Raw genomic sequence first — 25090 nt, 5'->3', positions numbered from 1 at the left:
TTTACCATGGAGGAGGACATCGTAAAATTCTCGCATTTGCTTGCAGCTAGGAAATTGACGCTTTGTGATGAGGTCGTGCCAATGGAAGAAGGGGAAGGATTGGAGCCGCGCACAATAGTCGTCGACATAAAGACAGGAGAAGCCTCGAATAAGGGTCTGAACCAAGGGGATGATAAAGCAAGGTCATTGGAGGAGCCTGCCTTGGGCAAAGGGAAGGAGAAATTGATTGATCAATCGGCAAGAGGCATCAATTCTAAGGTGAATACACTCGGGGTAAGGGAAGCCTCGGGGCTCGATCTGCATGATTAGTAACAAGGTTGGTACCGATGCAACATCCCTCAAACGAGGCATATATTTTTCTAGCATTCTGAAGGGTCCTACCTCTTTGGTTAGCGTCTTCGTTAAAACCGTTGAGGTAGCATGTGTTAACGACCAGGAAAAGGTGAAGAGCATTACGACTCGTCACGAACAGGAACTCAAAGAAGTGAACATGCATCAATGGAAACAGAAGAACCAACTCACAGGAAAATAGTAAGGGGCTTCTAGAAGATGGGCTTGTAGATAAAGCCTACAGTGGGGCTTTAAAGAAGGTTCTACCTCATAGCAGGTGGAGGTGGCAGAGGCGATCACTGTGGTGATTCCATCTCCACTCATTAAAAAGCAGCTAGCCATGCAAGCTAAGCTCACAAATGAATTCAAGGTCCACAAATCCTTGGGCATGGTGGAGAAGTAAAAAATACTTCCTACCTCACTAAGGGATCTTGGTCAGTTAGGTTCAAGGAGGACTCCGACATGTCGAAGATACAGGAGAAAGTTCCCCTTCTATTCAACAAGACATCTATCTGTCTCATACCCTAGGAACCAATTTTTTATTTAGTCAAATCCCTCCAGGAGATTCATCCAGTTTGGGTTGAATTCGCAGGGTTCCCTAGCTGGATAATATCAGGTGGGCACCCCCTTGTTTGTCCCTAACAAGAGGGGTCTGGGTAGATCCTCTAATAGGGTATGCATAGGGTGGAATATATCTAAGACCCCATCAAAGAGCATATCGATCAATGTGGGAGCTTGGTTGATTACCATTCCACTCAATTTTAGAACGTACTTTGGGGCTTGCTTTGAGTGTAACAAATTTGGGCGCTTTGCAAAGGAATGCCCCATGAAGGTAAAAACAAATACCAATCCCATAGGACAGGACTCCAGATCAGGAGACGACAGTCTGAACACTACCAAGGGAGCATCTAGGATGGTGAGCGAGGAACAACTAAAGAGTAGCGAAGGGACAAGATAAGGGAGGAAAAAGAGGCCATGGTCTGTGACAAGGAGGCCACCAAACTACAAGAGAAGAATGTGGAAAAACACAGCTTCACAATGGATATCCCACACAAGGAGAAAGCCCTTGTTTTTTTTCCCATACACATAAGCCTTGGACTGTAGCAACTTCGTCCGACTGTGCAAATCCCATGTCTAACAAGGGTCAAAAGGGTGAAAACAATGGCCAGAGACTCGCAGAGAGACTAGGACACTAGAGGGTACCGAAGACTCAAACGAGAAAGACTTCTCTCCCACCCCCGATCAACTTAGAAGTGAATCTTGTTCTATCCCACTTCACAACCCCTTTGACGTACTTAAAGAAAAAAAAATCCCATGACCCAGGTGATCCTCCAGATTCTCCTGGAGTCAGGGACCGAGAGGCTGGGCAAGACTCTGAGGTTGAGGAATTTGTCCCGCTCTCGCAATGATGGAAGTTCTATTTATTTTTTTTCGAGAAAAAAATCCTTCTATTAGTTAATGAAATTTCCCATAGGGCTACAACCGCCTCTACTAGAGAGGGCTACAACAATCATAAGGGGGAAACTCTCCCAATGAAAAACAACATATGTACAATGAGGCTAAATCAAGAGATGGGAGGAGGGAAAAGACACACAAGTGGATAGTAGTTCCATCTCAACACACCACCCTGGACCATGGTGAAGAAAGGCCCAGGCACCAGAGTCAAAGGAAAGCCTCTCTACGCTCCCGCATGCAGTTGGAGTTGCCCTGGAGTCTCTCAAACCGTCCTCTGAGATTATGGATCAGATCTAGCCAAAGATCTCGAACTGTCTCTACTGGCGATACAGGGCGAGCCTCGAAGATGCGGAGGCAGCAAGCCCACCAGATGAACCAGAGTGTCAAGCAGCAGATGAGCCCCCAACATTCCTCTCTCTCATTGCACCATGCCTGTGGAGTAAGCTTTGTAGCAGGTTGGAGTGTAGGTCGACCCCCTTGCATCACTATTATCCTGCTAGTGGGAGGATAGCTCAAATTGAAGTGTCGGGCCCGTGAGAGTGGACCAAGCAGCTGCCCCCCAAGTGTATTGCCGAGTTGTGGAAGTTCTATCTTTACAATCATGGAACGTGAAAGGTTTGAAGACATGGAAGAAGCACGCTCTCTTCTGGGAGGAAGTTAGAAAGGATAAGGAAGTTAGTTGTTGGGCCATCCAAGAACATCATCTGAATGCTCACAGCAAAAGAAAATACGCATTGGGGAAGAAGTTGGTTTTCTATGAAGAGGAAGTGGAAGGGTTCAGTGGAGTTCTAAATATTGTGGACAAGGACTTGGAGTTGAAAGTGGTATTTAGTAGTGAGAATCATGTGGGCAAGTCAACATATCACAATAGTTAACATAAATGGCCCCTGCAACGCCACAGATAGAGCCAAATTGTGGATGCACCTCAGGGATTCCCCTATCAAAGGGGAGTGGCTTCTGATAAGTGACTTTAATATGGTGGAAGAAAGCAAGGATTGAACAGGATCAGTCAGTCTATTTGGCAGGTTCTGAAAAAACTAAATGGTTGGGTCTTTGTGAGAAATGGGCTATGATGGACTTGTGGGAGGTGGGCCCCTGGAATAAGCGCCAGGCTTCACATACACAAGCCTTCAGTATGCCCGCACGGCTTCCTAGCTTGACAAATGCTACTGCTCTCACCAAGTTGATTGGATCCTGCCACTACTTGAGATGAAGGCGCTAACAGGGAAGAGTTTGTCCAAACATCTTCCTTTATGCATGAAATTCAGTACAGCTAAAGAGGAGGGGCAGGTTCCTAGAGGGAGTAAGAAGCTGATAGTTACTCGGACACACCTGTTCAAAGACCCTATGTTTAAAAGGCTTAGTAAAACCTAAAGCTTGGGACGTCTTTGCTCGGAGCATACACAAAGCGATCAAAAGTTCAGGCCCTTGGATGAAAAAGGCCCGGGAACAGCATTGGAAGTAATTCGAAAAGGAGGTTGCTCGGCTAATGTCCAAAAAAGCTATTGGGATGGCCTCGAAAGAAGATCACAAAAGTTGACAGGAGTCTAAATCCAACCTGGTCAAGTAGCAGCTCAAAGAGGCCAAGAGAGAGATTGATATCAAGAGAAACTTTCCTCTAGCCAGAGGCCGCTAATCAGGCACACTTTTTTAGGGCCTTGAAAATCAAGAAAAATCGAGGCTCCGTCCACTCGCTCGCAGATGAGAATGGGAATACTACTCAAAGACCAAGACGTAATGGCTAGGATGATGCTTCATCATCTAAGCCAAATCATTGGCCAACTAAAGACCCGCTCTCAAGAAGTGGATGCAACTAGAGCGACCTTGCTCAAGAGTGTCAATAGGGAAATTCCTAAACCAGAAGCCAATCACCATGAGAGATCCTTTTCTGAAGAGGAATTCTCACATGCATTACAAGCTCTTGGCAAGGAGAAGTCACCTGGATGGGATGGTATGACAATTAAATTCTTAGGCCATTGCCAAGCTTTCCACTCAAACTCGTATTCACAGTCTGGTAAAAACACCTTGTTAATCTGTTCTAGAGCTCTACTGATTAGTAACCTTTCTGTTCCATTTAGATTAAACTGGAGAGCCAAGTGATCCGTTCCTTTCCAATTGCACTACTGTAATCCCAAATTTGCCCAAGATGTTTAATACCTTTTTTGTTAATTTTCCTGACAGGTTCTCTCTAGAAAGGGGTTAGAAAGATGCTTCCGACCTTGGAGAGCCAAGGGGACCAGTGAGTTATAGAATTATGGAAGTACCTAAACAATTCTCCCCATTCCAAGGACTCCGTGGTCTTGTTGCATTTCCTAACAAGTTCTCCCTTCATACCCCCAAGTTTAAGAACGGCCCACCAATGGGCAAGTAACTTGTCGTGCACTTCAAGTCCTGTCCACATACCACCTTCAGTGAGTAACTTAAGAGTTTTCCACCATGCCCTTACCCATAATAGCCCATGCCTGGTGCTATTTTGCAAGCACAACCACCAGCTTGGCACACAGGGCTTTTGCATGAATGCTAGGATTAAGAATCCCTAGACCCCCTTGCTCCACTAGTCTAGCAACAGTCTCCCATTTAGCCCACTGCCAAGGCACTGAGCCTTTATTGTTGTTCTTCCGCAGGAATCTCCTAATTGGTTTCAAGAATTCTTTCCAATTGCACTTGGCCAGCTTAAGCAACGGGCCATTGAACGCTAAAGAAGTGAGCAAAAAGGGATTTAATTATAACCTTAATTCTACTTGAAAAGGGGAGGAGCACATACTCCCACCTTCGCATCTTGCTCTTCACCTTCTCCATCACCCACATGAATTTTTGCTTGTGAATTACCTCAATCATTCACAATAGTAGTTTTGGAAAAAAAATGCATTTAAATTGGTAGATCATCCAATGAACATCATTGTTCCTTATGATCATCAGTTTCCTTTGGAATGCATGTAGCCATGGCAAGAATTGAGTATGGTGCTGATGTAATGGTTTTCTCTTATTAATATAGCCTCACATATTGTGAAATATGTGAGATGCGCCAAGAAAAAAAGATTCCTTTAACACTAGTTCTGTAATTGGACACTTAAGTGTCCTAAGACACTAAAGTGTCCTGTTTTTTTACCAAGTTTTGGCAAATTTTATTTGTCAAGCTAGAAAGAAGTTTTTTACATCTTGTAGATTGGTTATGAGGGAAAGAAAACAGTGTATTTTTTTCCATATCAAAATGCAATCTGTATGGAGAGAATTTTGGTAAGTTCTAGGACATAAATTTTAGTAAAATTTCAAGCTGTTTTGCCAAAAAAATCATATAATTATTATATCTTTTTGTAGAGATGGCCTTTTTTATGTTTATAAAAGCCAAGTGTTAGCACTTAGGGTTACAATGAAATGCACTTCAAAGATAAGTTTTTAAGTCACAATAATTTCATACTTGAGCACGTGCTATAATAAGAGCATAATTTGGTGTTCCAAAGATCCCCTCATGAAATTGGTATTATTCTAGTGCAATTTGATAATTACAAATGACTTTATATGTTTAAACCAAGAAACTACGTGTTTTTTGGACTCCCTAACTCAATTAAATCTCGTTGCTTGAACTCTATCTTGAATTTTTTATCATACAAAAACTCTTGAAAATCTTGAGTTCTCCATAATAACATTGAAACCAAGGTTTTACGCACCTCAATTGTGTATGTACCACGTAATTTGATACATTTAGTTGATTTACATGGAAAGTTTGATATTATTTGAAGTTTTGAATGCTCATGTCTCAAGAATGAAAATATGAAAGTTTTCTTTTATGCAGTTTTGAATATTTAAAATGATCCAATAATTGTTGCATACCAAAGCCCTTCTACTTGCCACCTTGAGTGCTCAATGGAAAGGACAAACAATGCATCACCTTTTAAAACTCACAAATGGTTACTTGAATACAACGATATGCTTAAAATGATCTTATCAAACACATGGAACTTTCCATTATTTTATATACTCCAAAATCAATTTTTTTGCACACGAAACTTTCAGATATCTATAGCAAATTGTGAAAGAGTCACCTAAAATTTTCTACAAGGTCGCTTCATTTTTTCTTGAGCTTATAAAGGCGATTTCTTTAACACTAGTTTGATAACAAAACAGAACACTTTTAAGTGTCCTTTTTTAACAAATTTAAATTAAATGCTACTTGCATTAAACGGTTTATTTAAGAAAACCCTCTTGATATGCTTAAATATGTTAGCTAGAGGGTATTTTAAAAATATAACCTTGCATTTTAGAATGTATCATGATCAAGAACTATACTCATCAAGTTGACCCTCGTAAGACTGCGATTGATGATTTGAAGCAATCGCCTTTATAAGCTCAAGAAAAAATGAAGCGACCTTGTAGAAAATTTTAGGTGACTTCCACAATTTTGCTATAGATAATTGAAAGTTTCATGTATAAAAAAATTGATTTTGGAGTATATAAAATAAAAGAAAGCTCCATGTGTTTGATAAGATCATTTCAAGCATATCGTTGTATACAAAGAAAAATATATTTATGATATATTTGTGAGTTTTAAAAAGTGATACATTGCTTGCCCTTTCCATTGAGCACTCAAGGTGGCAAGTAGAAGGGCTTTGGTATGCAACAATTATTGGATCATTTTAAATATTCAAAACTGTATAAGAGAAAACTTTCATATTTTCATTCTTGAGACATAAGCATTCAAAACTTCAAATAATATCAAACTTTCCATGTAGATCAACTATGTATCAAAGTACGTGGTACATACAATTTGGGTGCCTAAAACCTTGGTTTCAATGTTATCATGGAGAACTCAAGATTTACAAAAGTTTTTGCACGATAAAAAATTCAAGATAGAGTTCAAGCAATGAGATTTAATTGAGTTGGGGGGCCCAAAAAATACATAGTTTCTTGGTTTAAACATATAAAATCATTTGTGGTTGTCAAATTGCACTAGAATAGTAACAATTTCATAAGGGGACCGTTGGAAGACCAAAATTATGCTCTTATTCAGCACGTGCTCAAGTATGAAATTATGTCTATAGCTTGCATGTGACTTGAAACCTTATCTTTGAGGTGCATTATTTTGCAACACTAAGTGCTAACACTTGGCTTTTATAAACATAAAAAAGGTCATCTCTACAAAAAGATATAATGATTTTATGATTTTTTTTAACAAAACAGCTTGAAATTTTACTAAAATTTATGTCTTAGAACTTATCTCAATTCTCTCCATATAGATTGTATTTTGATATGGAGAAAAATCTAGTGTTTTCTTTCTCTCATAACCAATCTATGATAGAAGCAAGGAGTAAAAAACATCTTTCTAGCTTGACAAATAAATTGCCAAAACTTGGTAGAAAAACATAACACTTTAGGTTTCACAACACTTAAGTGTCCAATTACAAAACTAATGTTAAAGCGTCAATTGCAGTCTTACGAGGGTCAACTTAATGAGTATACTTCTTGATCATGATAGATTCTAAAATGCAAAGTTATATTTTTAAAAGATCCTCTGGCTAACATATTTAAGCATATCAAGAAGGTTTTCTTAAATAAACCGTCTAATATAAATAGCATTTAATTTAAATTTGTTAAAAAAAGACACTTAATGTCGTGTTTTGGTACCAAACTAGTGTTAAACTGGTTATGGGACTATTTACTACATTTCTCATTGTCGTCGGAGGCAATAGTGTCTTGAGGGAGGAAAACACCAAGATGATTACTCCTATAGTTCTCATAATCCCTTAGATTCATCCCAAAACATTAGATTTGCTCCTGCTTAAATTTAAATTATAACGGCGTATCATTGCATTAGACAAATAATGGGCTTTGTATTGCAAGTATAACAATTGGTGTTTGCACCGTAAAACAAACATAATTGACCTTGCCTATCATTCAATTTGTTAGGTGTTCTTAAATCTGCCCAAGATTTGGGCACGTGCGCACACATTTTATTTTGATGGGTATTTATCTATACCATCGTTTTACACAAAGCATGTGAAAATACGCTCGTAAAAGTAGATTAAACCAAACAAAAAAAAAAACAATTATCCGTCTGAATTTTAGGCCCCAAGCCGGCCACAAGGAGTTTTAAACAAATTCCCGCAATATTTCCCACATTGTGACTTACCTCAACATCATGACCTTCTGTGAGAGAGGTGCTACATACCTAACTAGGTACGATTGGGGGCAAGGGACCGCCAACGCGGTGGGGGGGGGCAAGGGACCGTACCTAGCTAGGTATGCGGTGCCTCTCGAGCAAAAGCTCATGATGTTATGCATTGTATGAAAAACACTGAGAAAGTAGAAAGACTCCGTTTGCTTGCGTAAGAAAATTTCTATATCTTTGGCCCCATTGGTGCTCACATAAACCTTTTCTTTTTTTGGTTTTTTTGGGGGGGGGGGGCGGGGGGGAGTCCCCATTAGCCAAATTCTGGAGTCAACGTAAAGAGTTTATGAAGAGCAGCATTTCCTTGTATGAATGGATAAGAGTAGGGGAACAAACTCATGTGGGATAAAGGTTAGGGGGGCATCGCCCAAGCCATAAATGCTTAGCTAATCTGATTTGAGAGCTAAAATGCATCAGTAGTTGAGATACTCATCAAGGTCACCACTAGCATCGATGTCCAAGTCACCACACGCATCGATGTCAAGTTCGTCGGTGATATAAGTGGCACCCGGGATTTTTACACCCAAGACTTTTGCCTCCTCCACTATCTTCAATATGTCCTCCACACTCTGCAACTGTGCCTCACTCTCTGGTCCATCGTGCACAAAGCTTGTCTCTGACCCCTCTAATAAGTCCTTGGGCATGTTCTTGAGGAACCAAGGGTGTTGCTTTATTTCAGCAATTGTGATTCTCTAGAATATGCAAACACAAAAGATGAGAGAGATCGAGAATAGAAGATATTCATGCAAGAAAAAAGCTAACTTAAGAGACACAACATCCATATCTTTGTAAATGTGTGTGTGTGTGTGAGAGAGAGAGAGAGATGTGTGTGTGTGTGTGTGTGTGTGTGTGTGTGTGAGAGAGAGAGAGAGAGAGAGAGAGGCACACCTTGGTTGGATTAGCGACAAAAATGCGTGCAAGAAGCTTCTTGCAGTCAGTAGATATGTGTACATAATCTGGGATGCTATATTGCACACTCAAAATCCTCTACATCACCCACATGTTTTGCTCAAACTTTGTTCTTTCATCTCATAAAGTGCTTTACTTGAGATCCTTATAAGCTACACATGCATACCGTAATAGTCTTCTTGAAATTTCGAGGATCTTGGGCATCCTCAAAGGGATAAGCCCCCACTAACATCACGTACAACGTCACTCCGCATGACCACACATCCGCTATCTGCGCCAAGCTCAATCAAGGCTTTGATTAGTTTCCTCAACCAAAATGCTACAAGTATTGATGATCACGTACATATAAAGTTGGTACAATCACATGAAGTACATATGCAAGCACACATATATAGGGCGTATGGCTTGTTAAGCAAACACCATGAAATGGTCGTGCATCCAGATGGAAAATTGCACGCGCGCGCGCACACACACACACACACACACACGTAAAGTACAAGGAGTATCTCAAGACACAATATGTAACAAGGTGAAAAGTCACAATGGCCTACATAAGAGGATGACAAAGAGTTGGTCACCAAGATACTTGCCTTTCCATCATATTCCTTGCGTGATAACACTTCCGGGGCGATGTAGGCGGGAGTTCCCACTGTGGACTTTGGTTGCGAGTGTAGAAGGGCTGACTACCCAATTGCAAAAGTTCAAAAAGCAAAAGCTTTTAAAGGCAAGTCCTTAAAAGTGACTAGAAAGCATGAAGCTTGAAAAACAAAAAGCATACATAAACATACCTTGGAATATCCAAAATCACAGATCTTCACTTTAGGAGGAGAACTTCCATCCAACAAAGTATTTTCTAGCTTGAGATCTCGATGACAAATTTGCTAGTCATATCAAAAGAATTAAAAGAAAGGTAAGAGCCAAGCATAGAACCCATTGCAAAAATAAGCTGAAAGAGGCTCCTCACCGCGTCATGGCAATAACTCACTCCACAAATGAGTTGTTGGAAATAGAACCTAGCCTAACATAAGTGAAAACATCACAATTCATTAGAAAGCAGAAATTATACAAGAAAGCAAAGTGCTAATATGGACGCTCCAACGCAAGCAACACTCGGAGGATTGGTCTAGGACTACTTGTGTCTTGTTGACAGCAGAGGGCATGCCTAAGACGGGAAAAAATCTTGGCTATCGGTAATTAAAAGATCTCAAAAGAACATGATAAGGGACCCTATGTATCAAGGATAAGGGGGCGAGTTGGCTGCCCTGATAGCCGATGTAATTATGGTCCCCGGATGATGTCATGGCTCAACACGAACATGACAAGACCTTTTAATTATTTGGATTGATAAATATAATTCACTCACAATTGTGAAGTTTTGCTAAAAGAAAAGAAAAAGAAAAGCAACTCTCCAAATTATCATCATTAGCCTATTTAGAGATACCACTTAAATATGATGTGAAAATTTTAACTAACCTCGTCCTCGCTAAAACGACCCGCACTACATATACGCTCGAACAATTCTCCACCGGCCGCATACTCCATGACAATGGCCAGGTGGGATGGAGTCAAACATACCTATTTATCAAATCCAAGAGCTCCACACTTGACAAGAATTTGAACTCCCCAAATCATAGACAAAAATCTAGAGTAACATCAATACAAAGAAACATGACAAAAACGACAAGGATGAACATATGTGGAGACGTCAATATGAACTTAGTGAAAGTGCATTAATAAAATTAACTTGCAATCCATGCCCATAAAGTGCGCAAGTAAATTTTTATATTTTTTTAAAGAGTACAAAAACTTTGAAACACACGCACACATCCTATGTACAATGGCCTCACAGGTAGGGAGAGAGGTAAAAAAATATTACCTCCTTGAAGCGGACGATGTTTGGGTGCTGCAAAGAGCGGTGATTGACAATCTCTCTTTGTACATTCTCATCAATCTGATAATAGAAGAGGAGTGGTTAATGGAAGGAGAATGTTCTGAACAAGGGGAGGGGGTTTTTTTTTTTGGGTGAGGAAAGGGGGGGATAAAGTGACTTCAATTATCAAAATAAAAGCTTTTAACAGGCAATTTCAAAAAAAAAAAAAAGATATATTGCATTGAATGAAATCAAACTAACATTTTTGACAAGCAACCGTAAATTTCAGCATACCTTTGACAATTACTAAAAAAATGTATGCAATGATTGTGGGTGTAGCCCATATTCACAACCATTATAGGGGTTTTTATAGCCCTTGTATGCACCCTGTATGCACTACGAAACCCTAAAATCGAAATCCACGGATCCATTGTTTTTTTAGATGACACAAACCCTAAAACCCAAGAGAAACAAACCGCAGATCGTTTAATTACTTTTGCAACCCTCATGTACTATATATATAGGGTAGAGGTGCCAGTAAAAGTACGGGTCCCTCTTTAGGACCCATCCTACCCCCAAAAAATATCACCAAAATGCACCAAATTAGAGACAAGAAAGCTTGAATGCTTTTGTGGTTAGCATAGCCTTTAAAGAATCTTGGCCGTTGGATCATGCGTTCAAGCCTTGTTGGTAGCTTTGCACCTAATTACCCCCTCGATGGATTTGCAACTCACCCCCATTTTTGTTACACAAGAAATCATATTTCTACATCGCGTTTGAGGTAGCGAGCACCATTTGAGCTGATGGTTTTTTCTGCAGATGCACACACTCAAAATGACTAATCGAAGCATTTGCTAGATACGTCGAGGTTTTGGCATCTCTAAACCGGCTCCTCTACCTAGTTACTTCCTAACTAAATTAAACCCACTCCCTAAGCTCCTTGAATGATTTGAGTTTTAACCTACATTAGAAGGTGATCCACTTATCCAAATCTCACACATGCAACTCTTCATTGAAACATCCATAAATACATCTTGAGGTGGCCTAAATTAGATCAAAACAAAAGAAACAAAATGAAATTATCTATACTTGTATGCTATATATAAATGGGGAGGGATTCCAACAACCCCCTCCTCCCACGTGTCAATCTTTCATACGTTCATGCCAGTGTACATTGCGTGCAACTTGGAGAGAGAGAGAGAGAGAGAGAGAGAGGGGGGTGGCGCCGCCACTAGTAAAGTATAAATTTTAGGAGTGTATATCAGCCTCTCTGGTTAACTTGCATGAAAAGTAATTACCTCAAGGGACAAAGAAGATATATTAAGTTTTATCTAGAGATTTATTGGTTTCACACAGGATTAGGTCCATCACATATTAGGCAAAGGGAGGAGGCCCTAGACTAAGTGCGGCACTTGTGCACTATCCATTCTTTTGTTCTCTTCAAGTGTCATTTAGTCTCGCGGGGTCAAGACAACTGTTGGACACTCAAAGCACAAGTTACCGAGTTCTAACACACATTGTAGAGTTGAAATTTGAACCAAGATGCACCCCTTTTAGCCATGGCAAAACATGCCTTTCAAGAGAAGAGAGATCATTAGGAAAAATATGGACTCTCCTTGGGCCTTTTTGATTAGTGAAGGCTTAAGGGAGAACCAATGAGAAGGCTCTTGGGATATCACCTAGAGGGGGAGGAATGGTAGGGGTGCAGCCTAATTGTCTCCCTCTTCAATGCTTGGTTCTTAGAGAGAGGTGGGAGGTAGGCTAGGGGGGGGTTAAATAGGAGGAGAGAGGTGTCATAAAAGAGGGAGGGACCCCCCAAAAAAAAAACGCGCATGCTTAAAAACACAAAAAAATGAAATTTTTTTAAAAGTTCCAAAGTTGACCCAAAACATAAACTAACTTTAAAAAGTCAATTTTCCCCCCCAAAATCCACTTTTCTCTCTCTCTCTCATTACTTTTCTCTCCCACACTCTCCCTCTTCTCCCTCCTTCCATTCTCTCTCTACAGTCAAGGCAGCCATAGCCAAAAGCTTTCCACCACTCTCTTCCTCTCTCTCCATAGCTCCCCCTTCTCTCACACCTCCATCAACCCTCTACAGTCCCACACTCCATAGCCCACAGCTCCACTATCCTCTCTACCTCTCTACCTCTCACTCCTCTCTTTCTCTATCTCCACTGTCAAAGCCACCATAGCCACCATAGGCAGCTCACCTCACCCTCCCCTCAGCTCCTCATTCTCTCTCCACACTACTCAACTCTTTCAAATCCCTTCCTAAGCCCAACTTCCCAAGCATGTCTACGCATAGACGGCCCAAACCAGAGATAGAGGAGATTGTGTTGCACAACACAAAAGACTCAGAGGGGGTATGGATCCCACAAGTGTTCAAGAAGGGTGCATGGATCTACATGCAACCGTCACGTGCTGGACCTCATCGCGTACGGTGTCGAGGCGTATTGGAACGTCATTGGAAGGGCCGGCTATTGACATTCAAAGAAACAAAGTCCGGAATGGTGTCCATCGTGCAACACGTCTACAGTGCAGCTGAGCTCCACCTCAAGAGAGCTTCTACTCAATTTGCACCTCATTGTAAGTTTTCATGGTTTAGCTATCCCATGCATATGTCATGTTTACGTTTATGTGATCATTATGTTTAACTAAGGACATTTGTAAAGATGTTTTTCCATCCAGCTTAGTTGAGGAGCAGCCGCTTGAGTGCCTCTCAGGCACGTTCATGGTTGTGCATGCTCACATTGGGGAGCTTATGTTTCCTAATGTTTCATCGAAAAAACTTACCGAGCAGCGAATATTCATGTACTCCCACAAGTACGTGGTGCCGAAGTCAAGCCAAAGCTATGGTAGGTTAGAAGCCGTGGAGACACCCTCATTGCAGAGTGCAGAATGGCCAACTCCATACCATTGGGCTTTGCTTTCTTTCAAGCGCAAGGTGCTGCAAGATTTCCAAGGGTCCCTAAAGTTTGGTAAGGCAACCAGATCGATGGGTCTCAGTTGGCATTGTCCCATTCATTTGTTTGTGCATGCATTCCGCTCTCTACCGATTGTAGGAACACCAACAATGTTTGTTTGCAAAGAAGTTGACATAGATGCAATGGACACCATTTTAGGTGTCAATTGGGGCTATGTTGACGGTTTGCATGATGGTGACCGTTATAAGTGCAATGTGTCCCCCACACAGCTTTGCCTTCGGTATTTGAAAGCAAGGTGCACCTTGTATGCACGGTTTAGCTATGAGAGGTGGATGCACAAACGTGGCAAATGGATACCCTTGCAGCTGACAGCCGAAGAGATTCAATCCTTTGAAATTCGTGTCTGCATGCCCAATAACGAGGTGGAGGTGGTTGCAGTGAATCCGCATTGGACTCTTGCCAATCTTCGGGAACACTTTGTCATAATGGGATTCGAGGATGTCGGTAATGCAAGTTTCAAACTAGAACAACGCAAGGCCTGCTTTGTGCTTCCTTAGCTACCTTTTCTTATTTTCTGTGGATTTTTGTATTTTGATTGCCCATTTTTGGTTGTATAGATTGGAAGGCGGATGGAGGCCACTATGCTTGTTTACAAAGATTGGGCTACAGACGAAATCATCTTGTCTAAGTGAATTGGCTTGTAACTTTAATCGTTTATATATTGGATATTTTATTAAAGATTTTGAAAAGTTTTAAGGTGTTGTACTTGAGTTTTAAGGTGGTGTAAATTTATTTTTTAAATCCATATTTTTTATTTTTTTCGAGATAGAATATGTCTATATAAGGAGGACCACCTCCTCATTTCACCATTTTCATCCTAGCATTGCAGAGAGACCTAGCATACCCAATCACGCAAAGAGAAGACATGGCTGCTACTAGTGCTTTAGATGCATTCCTTACTGAGGTTGGGAATGCAAATCGCCCTGAGCTTCAAGCATTTTTCACAACCCAACCCGATTTGGAAACCACCTTGACCCTCCACGCTCAATCTCTTGAGCACATTACTTCATACATTTCCACGTGCATGGGGAGATTCATTGTTGAGTTACCAAACCGACCAGGGCAATGGGTCCCTGAAGGCCTTCTCCACCACATCTACCAAGGGGACAGGCCATTTCATCAGCGGCTTGCACGCTTTGCCACCATAGCACAACCCGTCGGACAATATGTGCGGCTTGAAGCTGATGATATGCGAGCAATGCGTAAGGGAAGGATCGGAAACACTTTTTTCTCTGTTCAGGCCATAATGATCTTCCTCCTTCATGAGTGCCCAGCACGCTCTGACGTAGTGCTACCTCACTTGCAGATCGGCGGGGTATTGGCTGATGTGAAGGACCCCAAGCCCGCGGCCATTGACTCATCCGCAGAGGAGAGGACGCTTGCCTTGACCTACCCTGTAGGGATTCAAGGCCTCTTGGAGGCCTCTCCATCAGTCGGTTCATCCTCGGGACCGCCATAAGGAACCACCACTCGGGATGCCATCCCTGAGGTAGAGATTACCCGCTTCTCCTCCATTGTGGTGGGTGGGGAGGAGTTTGTGTTTATGCACGATCTGGAGAAATCCTTTGAGCTTCTCATGGATGAGTGTTTCGCCATCCTCGATGCCCATGGAAAGTTTGAGCTTGATACCACCACCTCCCATGACGATGATCTCCTACTGCCCATGGGAAATACTTTGGCGGACACAGTGGCGATCGCACAAGCCGAGGTGGCAGCGGCCGAGCAGGCCAAGGTCTCTGAGGAGGAGTTTGTGGCCGTGCAAGCCATGTGTTTGGCTAAACGCGCAAGAGTGGATTCACCACCACCTGCTGCATCCTGTTTTGCTTGATCCAAAGGGGAAGTCAAGCGTGGATCTTTATTTGCACCCGGATGCCGATGAGGAGGATCGTAGACAAGAGGTATAGATGCTCACTTACATTTGATTGTTACAAATGATTTTGTTAATGTTATATCATAATTCTATGCCATATCTCAGAAAACCTATGTTCTGCAGGATGTTCTGGAGGTTGACGCCTGGGCGCAACGGTCAGGGGGGAGGAGGACGCCGTTCGGACCTCAAGCGGCACTTGCTCACTACCTCGGCACACTTCCCACTGGTGTCGTGGTGTTTGTCCATACCGACTACTCTCCCAATGGTCGCTAAAACATTTTTGCTCTCCGTTCACTCTCCAAGGCGTTGTGTTTAACAATACTTGCCCAAACGGCCAACCTTGTAGTGCTTGTAAAGAAAGATTTTGCAATATCCACTTTCGGTGTAAACTTTCGTGGGCGTCTTATTGCCCATGTCGGCATGAACCAAGCTGTAGGGGTTAATGACACCCAAAAAATCACAACCACTTTACTTAACAGGGAGCCACCCCAAAAGGCCAAGCGCCAGAAAATTGTAATTAGAAAGATCCTAAAGCAAAAGCCGGATATCATGTAAAGCATTGATTTCTTTAATGAAACTACTTTTTGCTGTCTATGACTCTCTTTCTTGTAAGGTTTTGAATTTCTTATATGTTGGGCTTCCATTGTGTATGAGAAGCACCATAATTTTTGCTATGACTACTAAAGGGTTTGGCAGGCATTAAAATTTAAAAAATGTATACTTTGTTATTTCTAGGCTTCCAAAGTTATGTACGTGCATAGTAAAGGGCTTGGAAGTGCCTAAACAATGCTGCCACAAGGGCGCGCATTAGGGCTTTCCATCAGTAGATGAAGTGTGCAAATGCGCGCCCTTGTGGCAGATGAATTTGGACACATCTAAGAGCATACCCAAGTACAAAACAGAGTTTCAAGGCATTAATACCCAGTTGCAAAAGAGAAACACATGGATATCCAGGTAACCTAAAGCCCATCTTGCACCAGATACCTAAAGATGTATTAACAAACCACAAAACTGTGGCAATATCTAAACCCTTCTTGGAGAATAGGAGAATATCCAGTTACAAAACAGAGTGAGAAGACAATAATACCCAGCTGCAAAACAGGAAGACATGGATACCCAGGTAACCTTAAGCCCATCTTTCCCCAGATACCTAAAGTTGTATTAACAAACCACAAGAGTAAACTTTGTGGCAATATCTAAGCCCTTTCTGGAGTTTAGGACTGACATGGACTAAGGGGGGATGAATTCCAGCAGCATCTATGCTAATTGAAGCATTGAAGCAAACAAAACATACTTATTGCTTGTCAAAATTGTCTGGAAACCACTGGAGAGTGTCAGCAAAGCACTAGGAGAGGCTGCCACAAGGGCGCGCATTATGTCCATCCATAGGCCTCTGGAAGCCCCAAATGCGCGCCCTTGTGGCAGCCAACTTGGGGGCATTCCAAGCCATTTTGAACACTTTGTAGATGTTTTTGCCATGCAATAGTGAGTCACATAGCATGGATACATTAGGAAGTGCATGCCCCACTTAGCCAAGGTGCTAAACGTAGGCAATTTTTCACAATAACAAGCTAATGGCTACATACATACAATAGAAGGTAGACAAAACTTGAACCACTGCTACATTGCATGGTGCAGAATTAAAACAATACATTGCGCACTGGGGTATACAATAAAAGACGCTTATATTCAAATTCTTCCCAATACAATGCACAGAGTGGGATATAGAATCAAAAGACGCTTGTATTCAAATTCTTCCCAATCTTGGAGTTCCGTAAATACAAAAAGGTTGATGCCTAATTACAAGCTACTCCTCATGGCGCAAACGGCGAGCAAGCCGCATATCCTTGGGCATAATGGTTACACGCTTTGCATGGATGGCACAGAGGTTAGAATCCTCGAATATGCCAGTTAAATATTGCTCTGCTGCCTCTTGGACTGCCTCTATGGCCACGACGCCCATCCGAAACTGAGTGTAGTACAATTGCAAAACCTCCCTGCATAGCCTTGCAAAAGGGGCCCTCCGAATCAAGAGCTCGGTGCTCTTTTGATAGTGTCGAATCTCTGCAAAAGCACGGTTGCGCTTTCGTACCTTCTGAGGTCGACGTGGAGGTGCATTTTTGGCACGAGTCGGGGCAGCTTGCTTCCTCTTCTTGTAGACAATGCTCTCTTTTTTTTTTTTGCACAGGCACTTCCAACACCTCATAATCTGATTCCACCCACTCTCCATCTGATTCGTGCTCTTCACTATCGACCGGATATGATGGTGTAGGTCCACTCCCTTTAGGAAGTGTCTTACCCCCAATAGACATGTGAGCCTGATAAGTTTGTATTTGGACGCCAACCCATGGGGCATCTTCATCCGTTTGTGTCTCTTCGGAGCCTTCTGACGGCTGCTTTTGGCTGTTTGTTTCTTTGCCCTGGTCGTTCTCATCCTCCCTGTTGCCATCAGAATCGTTGGAGTCCGATGAATAGACAACAAGACGATGCTTCCGTCTCTCTTTTGCTGCTGTAGAGGACTGGCCATGCTGATTTGAAGCTCCAAGTCTTCTGTGTGGACTTCACCTTGAGCTTGTGAAGTTCCAGCTTCTGTTGCTGTACCTTTGAGTCGTTGGCCATCCGGCCCCACTGGATATGCAATCCTAGCCGTTTGTTTTGTTCGTGCCATGGTTGCACCTAGTAGGGAAGATGACAAAATGAGCCCCTTCAACCTTTAAATAGGTTTTTTTGAGATTTGGGCCCTTTCACACTATGCGGCCAATTGAGTGAAACTCAAATAAAGCAATTGAATTGAACAACTAAACCAGGATCATGCGGACGGCTGACGCGACGCCCAAACCCTGCCTTTTCGATATTTAGTTGCACGCCAAGCTTCGTGGCCGAGGGACGCTCGCGAGCGTTTCCACTTCTCGGATGCTGCAGTACGGGAAGCGTTGCGTAACTGCTTTGCTAACATCGATTCTCTTGCTTTCTCAATAGTACGAGTTCTCCCAAAGGTGTGCCTAAAAAACCAATTAAACATCTCTTGGAGGTAGTTGGAGTGTGAACTACCACCACCATGCCGAGTATTCTTGAAGTAGACTCCTTTTGCTCGATAGTGGGACTTCTCCATGCCTTGTGTACTCCATATATCAAGCGAACCATAGCGGTCCATGAAGTATGCACCATGCGTATAGAGAATGTGCTAAAACAACCAAAAAGGAGATAAGCGAATAGAAAAGTTACATTTTCAAACATTGCATATGTATTAAGTCCGTTAAAACAAACCATGTAGTGTGTAATCTTGCTTTCAGACCATCCGTCCTTAGCGTCCTTTGTGAATTCATAAAGCACCTTCTTGAACTCCTCTCGCTACTCAACGGTGGTGCTTGAAAGATTCATCAATTGCACAACCTTTTGAAAGGATGACCATACTAGCTTGCGTTGGTTAGCAACCTCCACATTGGGATCTTTGTCCGTCATGCATGAACACAAATCTTTCCACAACTCCCACCGCTTCTCACTTGCTAGATCGACACTTGCCTTGGATACCTGCATTGGAGACTTTGACATCTTCTTGAAAAATCGACGTGCTTTGGCTCCATTCATGGAAACCTTCTGTGCCACCTCGTATGTCTTCTCCCTACAAGTCTCTACTACAATGTTCACCATTGATCGGTGACATCCAATCTCATTAAGGAGCGTCTCCACCCCCTGCAAGGAGTCTTTTGACCGTTGAAGGGGCTTCATTGTGAAAGCATAATCAATGTGATGCTTTAAGATCCTATCAAATATTCGCATAAACGCATGTAATGTGCAAAAGTGAACATTGTTGAGGGAGAAGGGAATTATGGGGTTCCACCCAGGATCTTTGCTATCCCTATTGGGCACCTGCAACATATCACATGAAAGAACCGAACTTTGCCACTCCCTATTTATATGTCATCATTATCATCGTCCTGACCTTCCACTTGAGTTGCTCGACTTGTCTTGTGCCCTTTCGTACAGAATGGACAGGGAAGTAAAGAATTTGCACCTTGTTTGCATCCAAGCATGCACTTTATGGTCTTTAGATCACCACCTAAATGCCATTCAACATCAAACTCCCCACGTCCTGGAACCATGAGCTTCTCACCGTTTATTTGAGCTTTAATGACCTCTGTGACCCAAGGGATTCTACTGAAAATCCATGCAAGGACTTTATGTGTCTCTTTCGGAACTTCAATTGCACCAAGCCACCATATATCCTTCTTTGATTGCACACTAAAAGAGGGCTTTGTCGCTTCACTCGAACTGCAAGATTGCTTGGCACAAGCTAGGGCTTCATTCATAAGCGTGATGCTCATTCTCTCCAACTTTCTCCCTTTAACAATTACACACTCATCCAACTTCAGCACGAACACAAGCTTACCTTCAAGAACTGCCAACAACATAAAGCCTCAGAATGCATGTTATGACACATCATAGAGCATGTAGGCAACTCTAAACTAACCTGCATCACTCAAATTGTAGAAAACAGCCATGGACTGCTGCAATCGTATAAAGTCCACAAAGATATTGTTGAATTTGGTGTAAACAAACCCTTCGGTCCGCAACACACTGTTAGAAACAGCACCGCTTCCCTTCCCGCGGCCCTTCCTTCCTTGTGATTTGCTACGGAGCGGCTGAAGAGGCATCGTGTCTTCAATATACAAGTAGTCCCCTAATCGGTGAACAACATCTTCATTTGACACCTTTTTGGCAATCTGCACTCTGTGAGAAAGTGGGAATAGGTTTTCCGTGACTCCTCGACTTCTTAATGCATCTTTTAACACTTGATGTATTGCTTGATAGCCCTTGGTACTAATCCCAACAGCATCACAAATATCCTGAACATCTAGATCAGTGACAATATTAGAAAAATCTCTAAGAACTCTCTTAGTGATTGCGACTTTCAAGTGTTTTGCCTCTGGAGCATCAAGCATCCCAATAAAATCCTCTTTGTTGAAACAAGAACGAAGTAAAGTAGCCCTAGCTGACGCATTCTCGCCGCCGCACGTTTCTTGGACGAAGTTCCTATTGCCCAAAACAACAATGATGAACCGTATTAAACTTAAACAACATGAGGGATAGAACATGTTACCTCATAGCTGTCACCCTTCGTTTTCTTGCACCTCCACGTGGTACACGAGTCTGAATTTCGGACAACTCTCGTTTCCTCACCCTACCTCCCATGGCAGTACTCTTCATGTGTGAAAGAGTATCCTCAAGCTTTTTAATTACATTTTCCTTGGTTGTGATGGTGCTCTTTGCCTCCTCAAGTGCACTAGTAGCTGTTTGCATCTGAGCTTGAAGATTGTGGAAACTCCCATTGAGCAACTGCCAATGACGCAAGTAGATCTCGGACCGCGCAATCTCGTGTTTGTTGAGTCTCTTGCAGTAGCCCAACAAACCTTGCTCTCCATTTCCAACGTATTGCAATAGTGATGGAATGTTTGTAAAAGACGGATGAACATTGAGAGAAGGATCCTTTGGATACAAGCATCTGTCTGTCCAGAGATCTACATTCTTCTCCCCTTGAGCGCGGCATTCGTTGGCTGAAGGTAATGTACCCAAGCATATTTTCTTTGTCGGAACATACTCTTGAGGTAGGCGTAGGAAAAGTCCTGGAGACCTACCGCGTGAAGAGCTTGCTGGGACATTGGTCACGTCATCAAGAGGCATTGTAGGATGGAGAGATGGAGCTTGAAGGATGGAGAGATATAGCTTGTAGGATGGAGAGATGGAGCTTGAAGGATGGAGAGATGGGTGCGTAGGTGCAGCAGCAGGTGCAGGTGCAAGGGGGATGAGTGTAGGAGAGGAGCTTAGATTAGGAGAGAGAGTTTTTAATTTTGGGGGGAATTTTCTAAAAGTTTGGAGGGAGTCAAAAAATGTTGAATTTTGAGTAATTTAACTTAAAAATCTTTTTTTTATTATGTGTATATGTTGGGGGTACTTTTTAGGGGGGAATAGAGTTTTTTTGAAAGTTTTTGAAAAAAGTCATTTTTTTGACCTCTTTGACCCACGGATTTGCTTAGGTGGCATGGGAGAGTTAAGAGGCCACTTACAAGTTGGCCAAAAAGGTAGAGAGAGAAGACCCCCTACCCCCCTACTTTTCAAATGGTTTACCCCCCCCTTCCCTACTTTTTAAATGGTTACCCCCCCCTTCCCTACTTTTCAAATGGTTTACCCCCCCCTTCCCTACTTTTTAAATGGTTACCCCCCCCTTCCCTACTTTTCAAATGGTTTACCCCCCCCTTCCCTACTTTTTAAATGGTTACCCCCCCCTTCCCTACTTTTTAAATGGTTACCCCTCCTTCCCCCTACTTTTTTAGGGATCAAAGGTGGAGCAGACCCTACCAAAATAGCCCCATTCAAAGCCTTTGTCCCCCTTAATCTTGGCAGGCTTCCTTTAAATTAGGGATTCTTACAAGGCCCATGGAGAGTCCATTTTTTTCCTAATGTGGGATGGGCGAACAAGGGTCCTCGCTATATTCATAAACCTCGCATACAAGAATAGTTGTGGTAGTCTTTCGTTGCATTTTTTACATGTCAAATGGTTCCAATTAAAATCTATGTATTCTCTCTCTCTCTCTCTCTCTCTCTCTCTCTCTCTCTCCAATAGCTAGGGTAAGCATTCTGACCTCCTCTCCACCTCTCAATTAGATGAAAAATGCATTGATCAACTCAACATAGAGTAAGCTCCATGTTCCATTTGGTCCCATAGACCCTCTCTCTCTCTCTCTCTCTCTCCAACCAACTTGGAGACATGCAAACGAGGTGATCCCATCACAATGCATACCAATGAAGGGCTCAAACTTTCATTTCCATGTTTTTTCATGTGCACCAAAGAGTTACCATCCACTCAATCCTTGCATTAGCAAGATATTAGGTGCCATGTGACTACATCCTTTCAACTATGCATGATCCTCTGTAAGTTGCAGCTATACTAATTCTAGCACATTTGTTGAAATAAATATGCTAAAGTTAGGGAGGTTACACATCGCTATTTTTGAGTGGACACCCGTCCAAAACATGGCAATCCATTTGAAAATGTCGGATAAGGCACAAGGAACACTTCTTACACACTGTTATTCAAAAACAAACAAAGAAAGATTAATTTAGAGTGTTGATTCGATAATTAGAAATGGTGCAACCAATCATATTTCGACAGCCTCGCTACCTACAAAGGGACGCCTATTACATAACTAGTGGCATGCGATTGGCATTAGAAGCGTGAAGTAGCAGGCGGAAGAGTAGAAAAAGTTGCATTGCAATGACATGGGAATCGGGATGTTCTTGCGCTTGAAGATGGAGCCCCAGTGCAAGCACTCTTCTCCCTCTATGTGCTAGCCAACTTCTAGACGCTAATTCGGCCAACCTCTGGGTGCGCCGACAAGTGCAACACCTTTGACCATTAAGAAGGCATAGTTGTCACTGCAAACTAAGGGTGTATTCGCACAAGTGGGAGTTAACATCCGGCTACCTTGCGTAAGCAAGTTCTACCGGTCGTGTGTAACTTTGCCAATTTCATTAAAGTTACAATGCATTCGCACGCCACAATGCTACCCACACTAGGCTGAAATAATGGACGTTGCCCTCGCACTGCCACTTTATTTTTTTTTGTTAGAGTTGAGACTCTCCCCAACCTTTGGCTCCATTGAGCGAGAAGGTGTTAAAAGGAACGAAGCTAGGGCCCTACTACTCGTTCTACTTCTATTTTATTGAATAACCAGGAATATACCATCTCTTTATGAGGGTATTTTCCTCTTACAAACTCCTCTTGTAAAAGGGAGAGGACGACTATAGGTTTCCAGCGCAGGCTGATAGGCGATGGTTACTGCTACTCTAAGCCATCCGAGCAAATGCCCTGCTTGATCTGGTCTGCCCTGAATAAATTTAAAAGAAAAACCTACTCAAGCATCCCCCCTTCGCACGAAGCCGGGGCTTGCCTTGCTCTTTTTGCCAATTTTTGTTGGTAGCTGCCCTACGAAAGATGCCGCCAAGTCTTTTCATTTCATGGCTGCGTTCCCACCTGACCTCTTCAGATCTACCCCGCCATCTACGACCTCTCGAGAGCAGTACCTTGCGATTTTCCACCTATTAAGGCTTTTTCGAAATGTGTCCGACCTACTGAGAAGGAAACCTCGAGCACAATTTAACCCTGTCAGCCAGCGTGTGAAACTGCCCATAGAAATTCTCTCCTCTACCAACACGGTAACACCATGCTCATTGCTCAGGGGCGAACACAGCAAGCGAATCGCAAGCATACAACAAGGTGTCAAATTTGAGTACGTCATCGCCTGTCGACGTGCCAATGTGCTCTAATAGAGGAAGAGTTGGGCTAGTGCACTTCCTCGGGTGACCAACAAGCGGCAGGATTCGGGAGTGAAATGGACCAGAGACAATACGACAAAGCCAAGCAGAAGTTTCGAAAGAACTTAAAAAAAGAAAAACCTTATCCCTGTACTACGAAGTTCGTGGGCGTTCAAATATCAACGTCCCTTCTCTCTCTTCTCTTTCTCTCTCTCTCTCTCTCTCTCTCTCTCGCACACAGAGGCAAGACGGCATTACCTTGGGGCCGCGTTCGATGTATTTGACAGCAACCAACTCCTTGGTACTATTGTCGCGCAGCAGCCGCGCTACTCCGAAATTGCCCGAGCCGATGTTGTCCTTCACCACCTCGTACCGCTCCATCTTAACATAAAACACGCACGCACAGAGAGAGAGAGAGAGAGAGAGAGAGAGAGAGAGAGAGCCCACAGATCAGCGCCTGTTAGCAACACATGAAAGCATGGAGAGCAGCTGGAGATGATGAGTGGCGCTACTCACACTACAACAAGGCATTCCCATCCCCTTTCTCTTTCTCTGCAAGCGCGCGCGAAGAGGACCGGTAAGTAGCGTGCACATCCAAGAGTTTGCAAAGCTTGTGCAATCGTTGTGGTGTGAGAGAGAGTGATTAGCAGCAGCCGCAGGGTAAGGGACGCATCAGGGTAGAGTGCGGAATGTGTGTGTGTGTTGTGTGTGTGTGTGTGTGTGAGAGAGAGAGAGAGAGAGAGAGGGGGGAGAGAGGATGCACGTGTCTGCAAGTTTATGAGGCTCACAGAAAATGGCCCCTAAATATAAAATAAACAATGACGAGCCGCACCTGTCACCGCGTACTACTCGCTCTCTCTCTCTCTCTCTCTCTCTCTGCGAGTCGGCGCTCTGTGTTTGAGAGAATTCCGGAGTTGACGTGTTTAGCCGGGTGTAGCCTTGCGCATTTGGACGCGTGGAAGCAATCTCTCCTCCGACCCCTCTCTCTCTCTCTCTGTCACTTTGTCCGCACGTTCACGGCTAGCGGCCCGCTTCCTCCAAAATTGCAACCAGGCTCTGAATGTGAGAGATCCAAAATCCCTTGCACTAGAATTTTTGGAGTCGATTGCTGAAAGCAATATACCATTTCTCTTTCAATCAGGCCCTATCAATAAACTGCTTTTGACTAGTATTCCATTTCCCTATCACTTATC

The 25090-nt window shown here is 42.9% G+C and overlaps 2 protein-coding genes across 3 annotated transcripts; both read right to left on the bottom strand.

The window, feature by feature from the left end:
- Positions 1-8213: 8213 nt before the first annotated feature.
- Positions 8214-24925, bottom strand: LOC147419865 (serine/threonine-protein kinase SAPK3-like). The gene is made up of 10 exons (XM_086506255.1): positions 24414-24925; positions 24156-24278; positions 10737-10811; positions 10334-10435; positions 9825-9878; positions 9649-9741; positions 9451-9543; positions 9027-9131; positions 8840-8938; positions 8214-8643 (listed from the first exon to the last, which is right to left on the bottom strand). Exons 1-10 carry the CDS (start codon positions 24489-24491, stop codon positions 8365-8367), a joined length of 1101 nt encoding a protein of 366 aa, XP_086362381.1. The 5' UTR covers positions 24492-24925; the 3' UTR covers positions 8214-8364.
- LOC147419866 (uncharacterized) lies at positions 17253-21673 on the bottom strand. Of its 2 annotated transcripts, XR_015187191.1 has the most exons (3): positions 20056-21673; positions 18852-19983; positions 17253-18768 (listed from the first exon to the last, which is right to left on the bottom strand). XR_015187191.1 is itself a non-coding variant. In XM_086506254.1 (2 exons), the coding sequence occupies exons 1-2, from the start codon at positions 20678-20680 to the stop codon at positions 19499-19501; spliced, it is 1110 nt and encodes a 369-aa protein (XP_086362380.1). In that variant the 5' UTR covers positions 20681-21673; the 3' UTR covers positions 17253-19498. The 2 variants fall into 2 exon arrangements, 1 of the variants encoding a protein (XP_086362380.1); XM_086506254.1 differs by having other exon boundaries at positions 17253-19983.
- Positions 24926-25090: the final 165 nt, after the last annotated feature.

The sequence above is a fragment of the Adiantum capillus-veneris genome, chromosome 29 (assembly GCF_014529385.1).
Source record: "Adiantum capillus-veneris isolate H3 chromosome 29, ASM1452938v2, whole genome shotgun sequence".
Classification (NCBI taxonomy): domain Eukaryota; kingdom Viridiplantae; phylum Streptophyta; class Polypodiopsida; order Polypodiales; family Pteridaceae; genus Adiantum; species Adiantum capillus-veneris.
The sequence above is the reverse complement of the archived record's forward strand: the minus strand, read 5'-3'. Positions and strand labels throughout refer to the sequence as shown.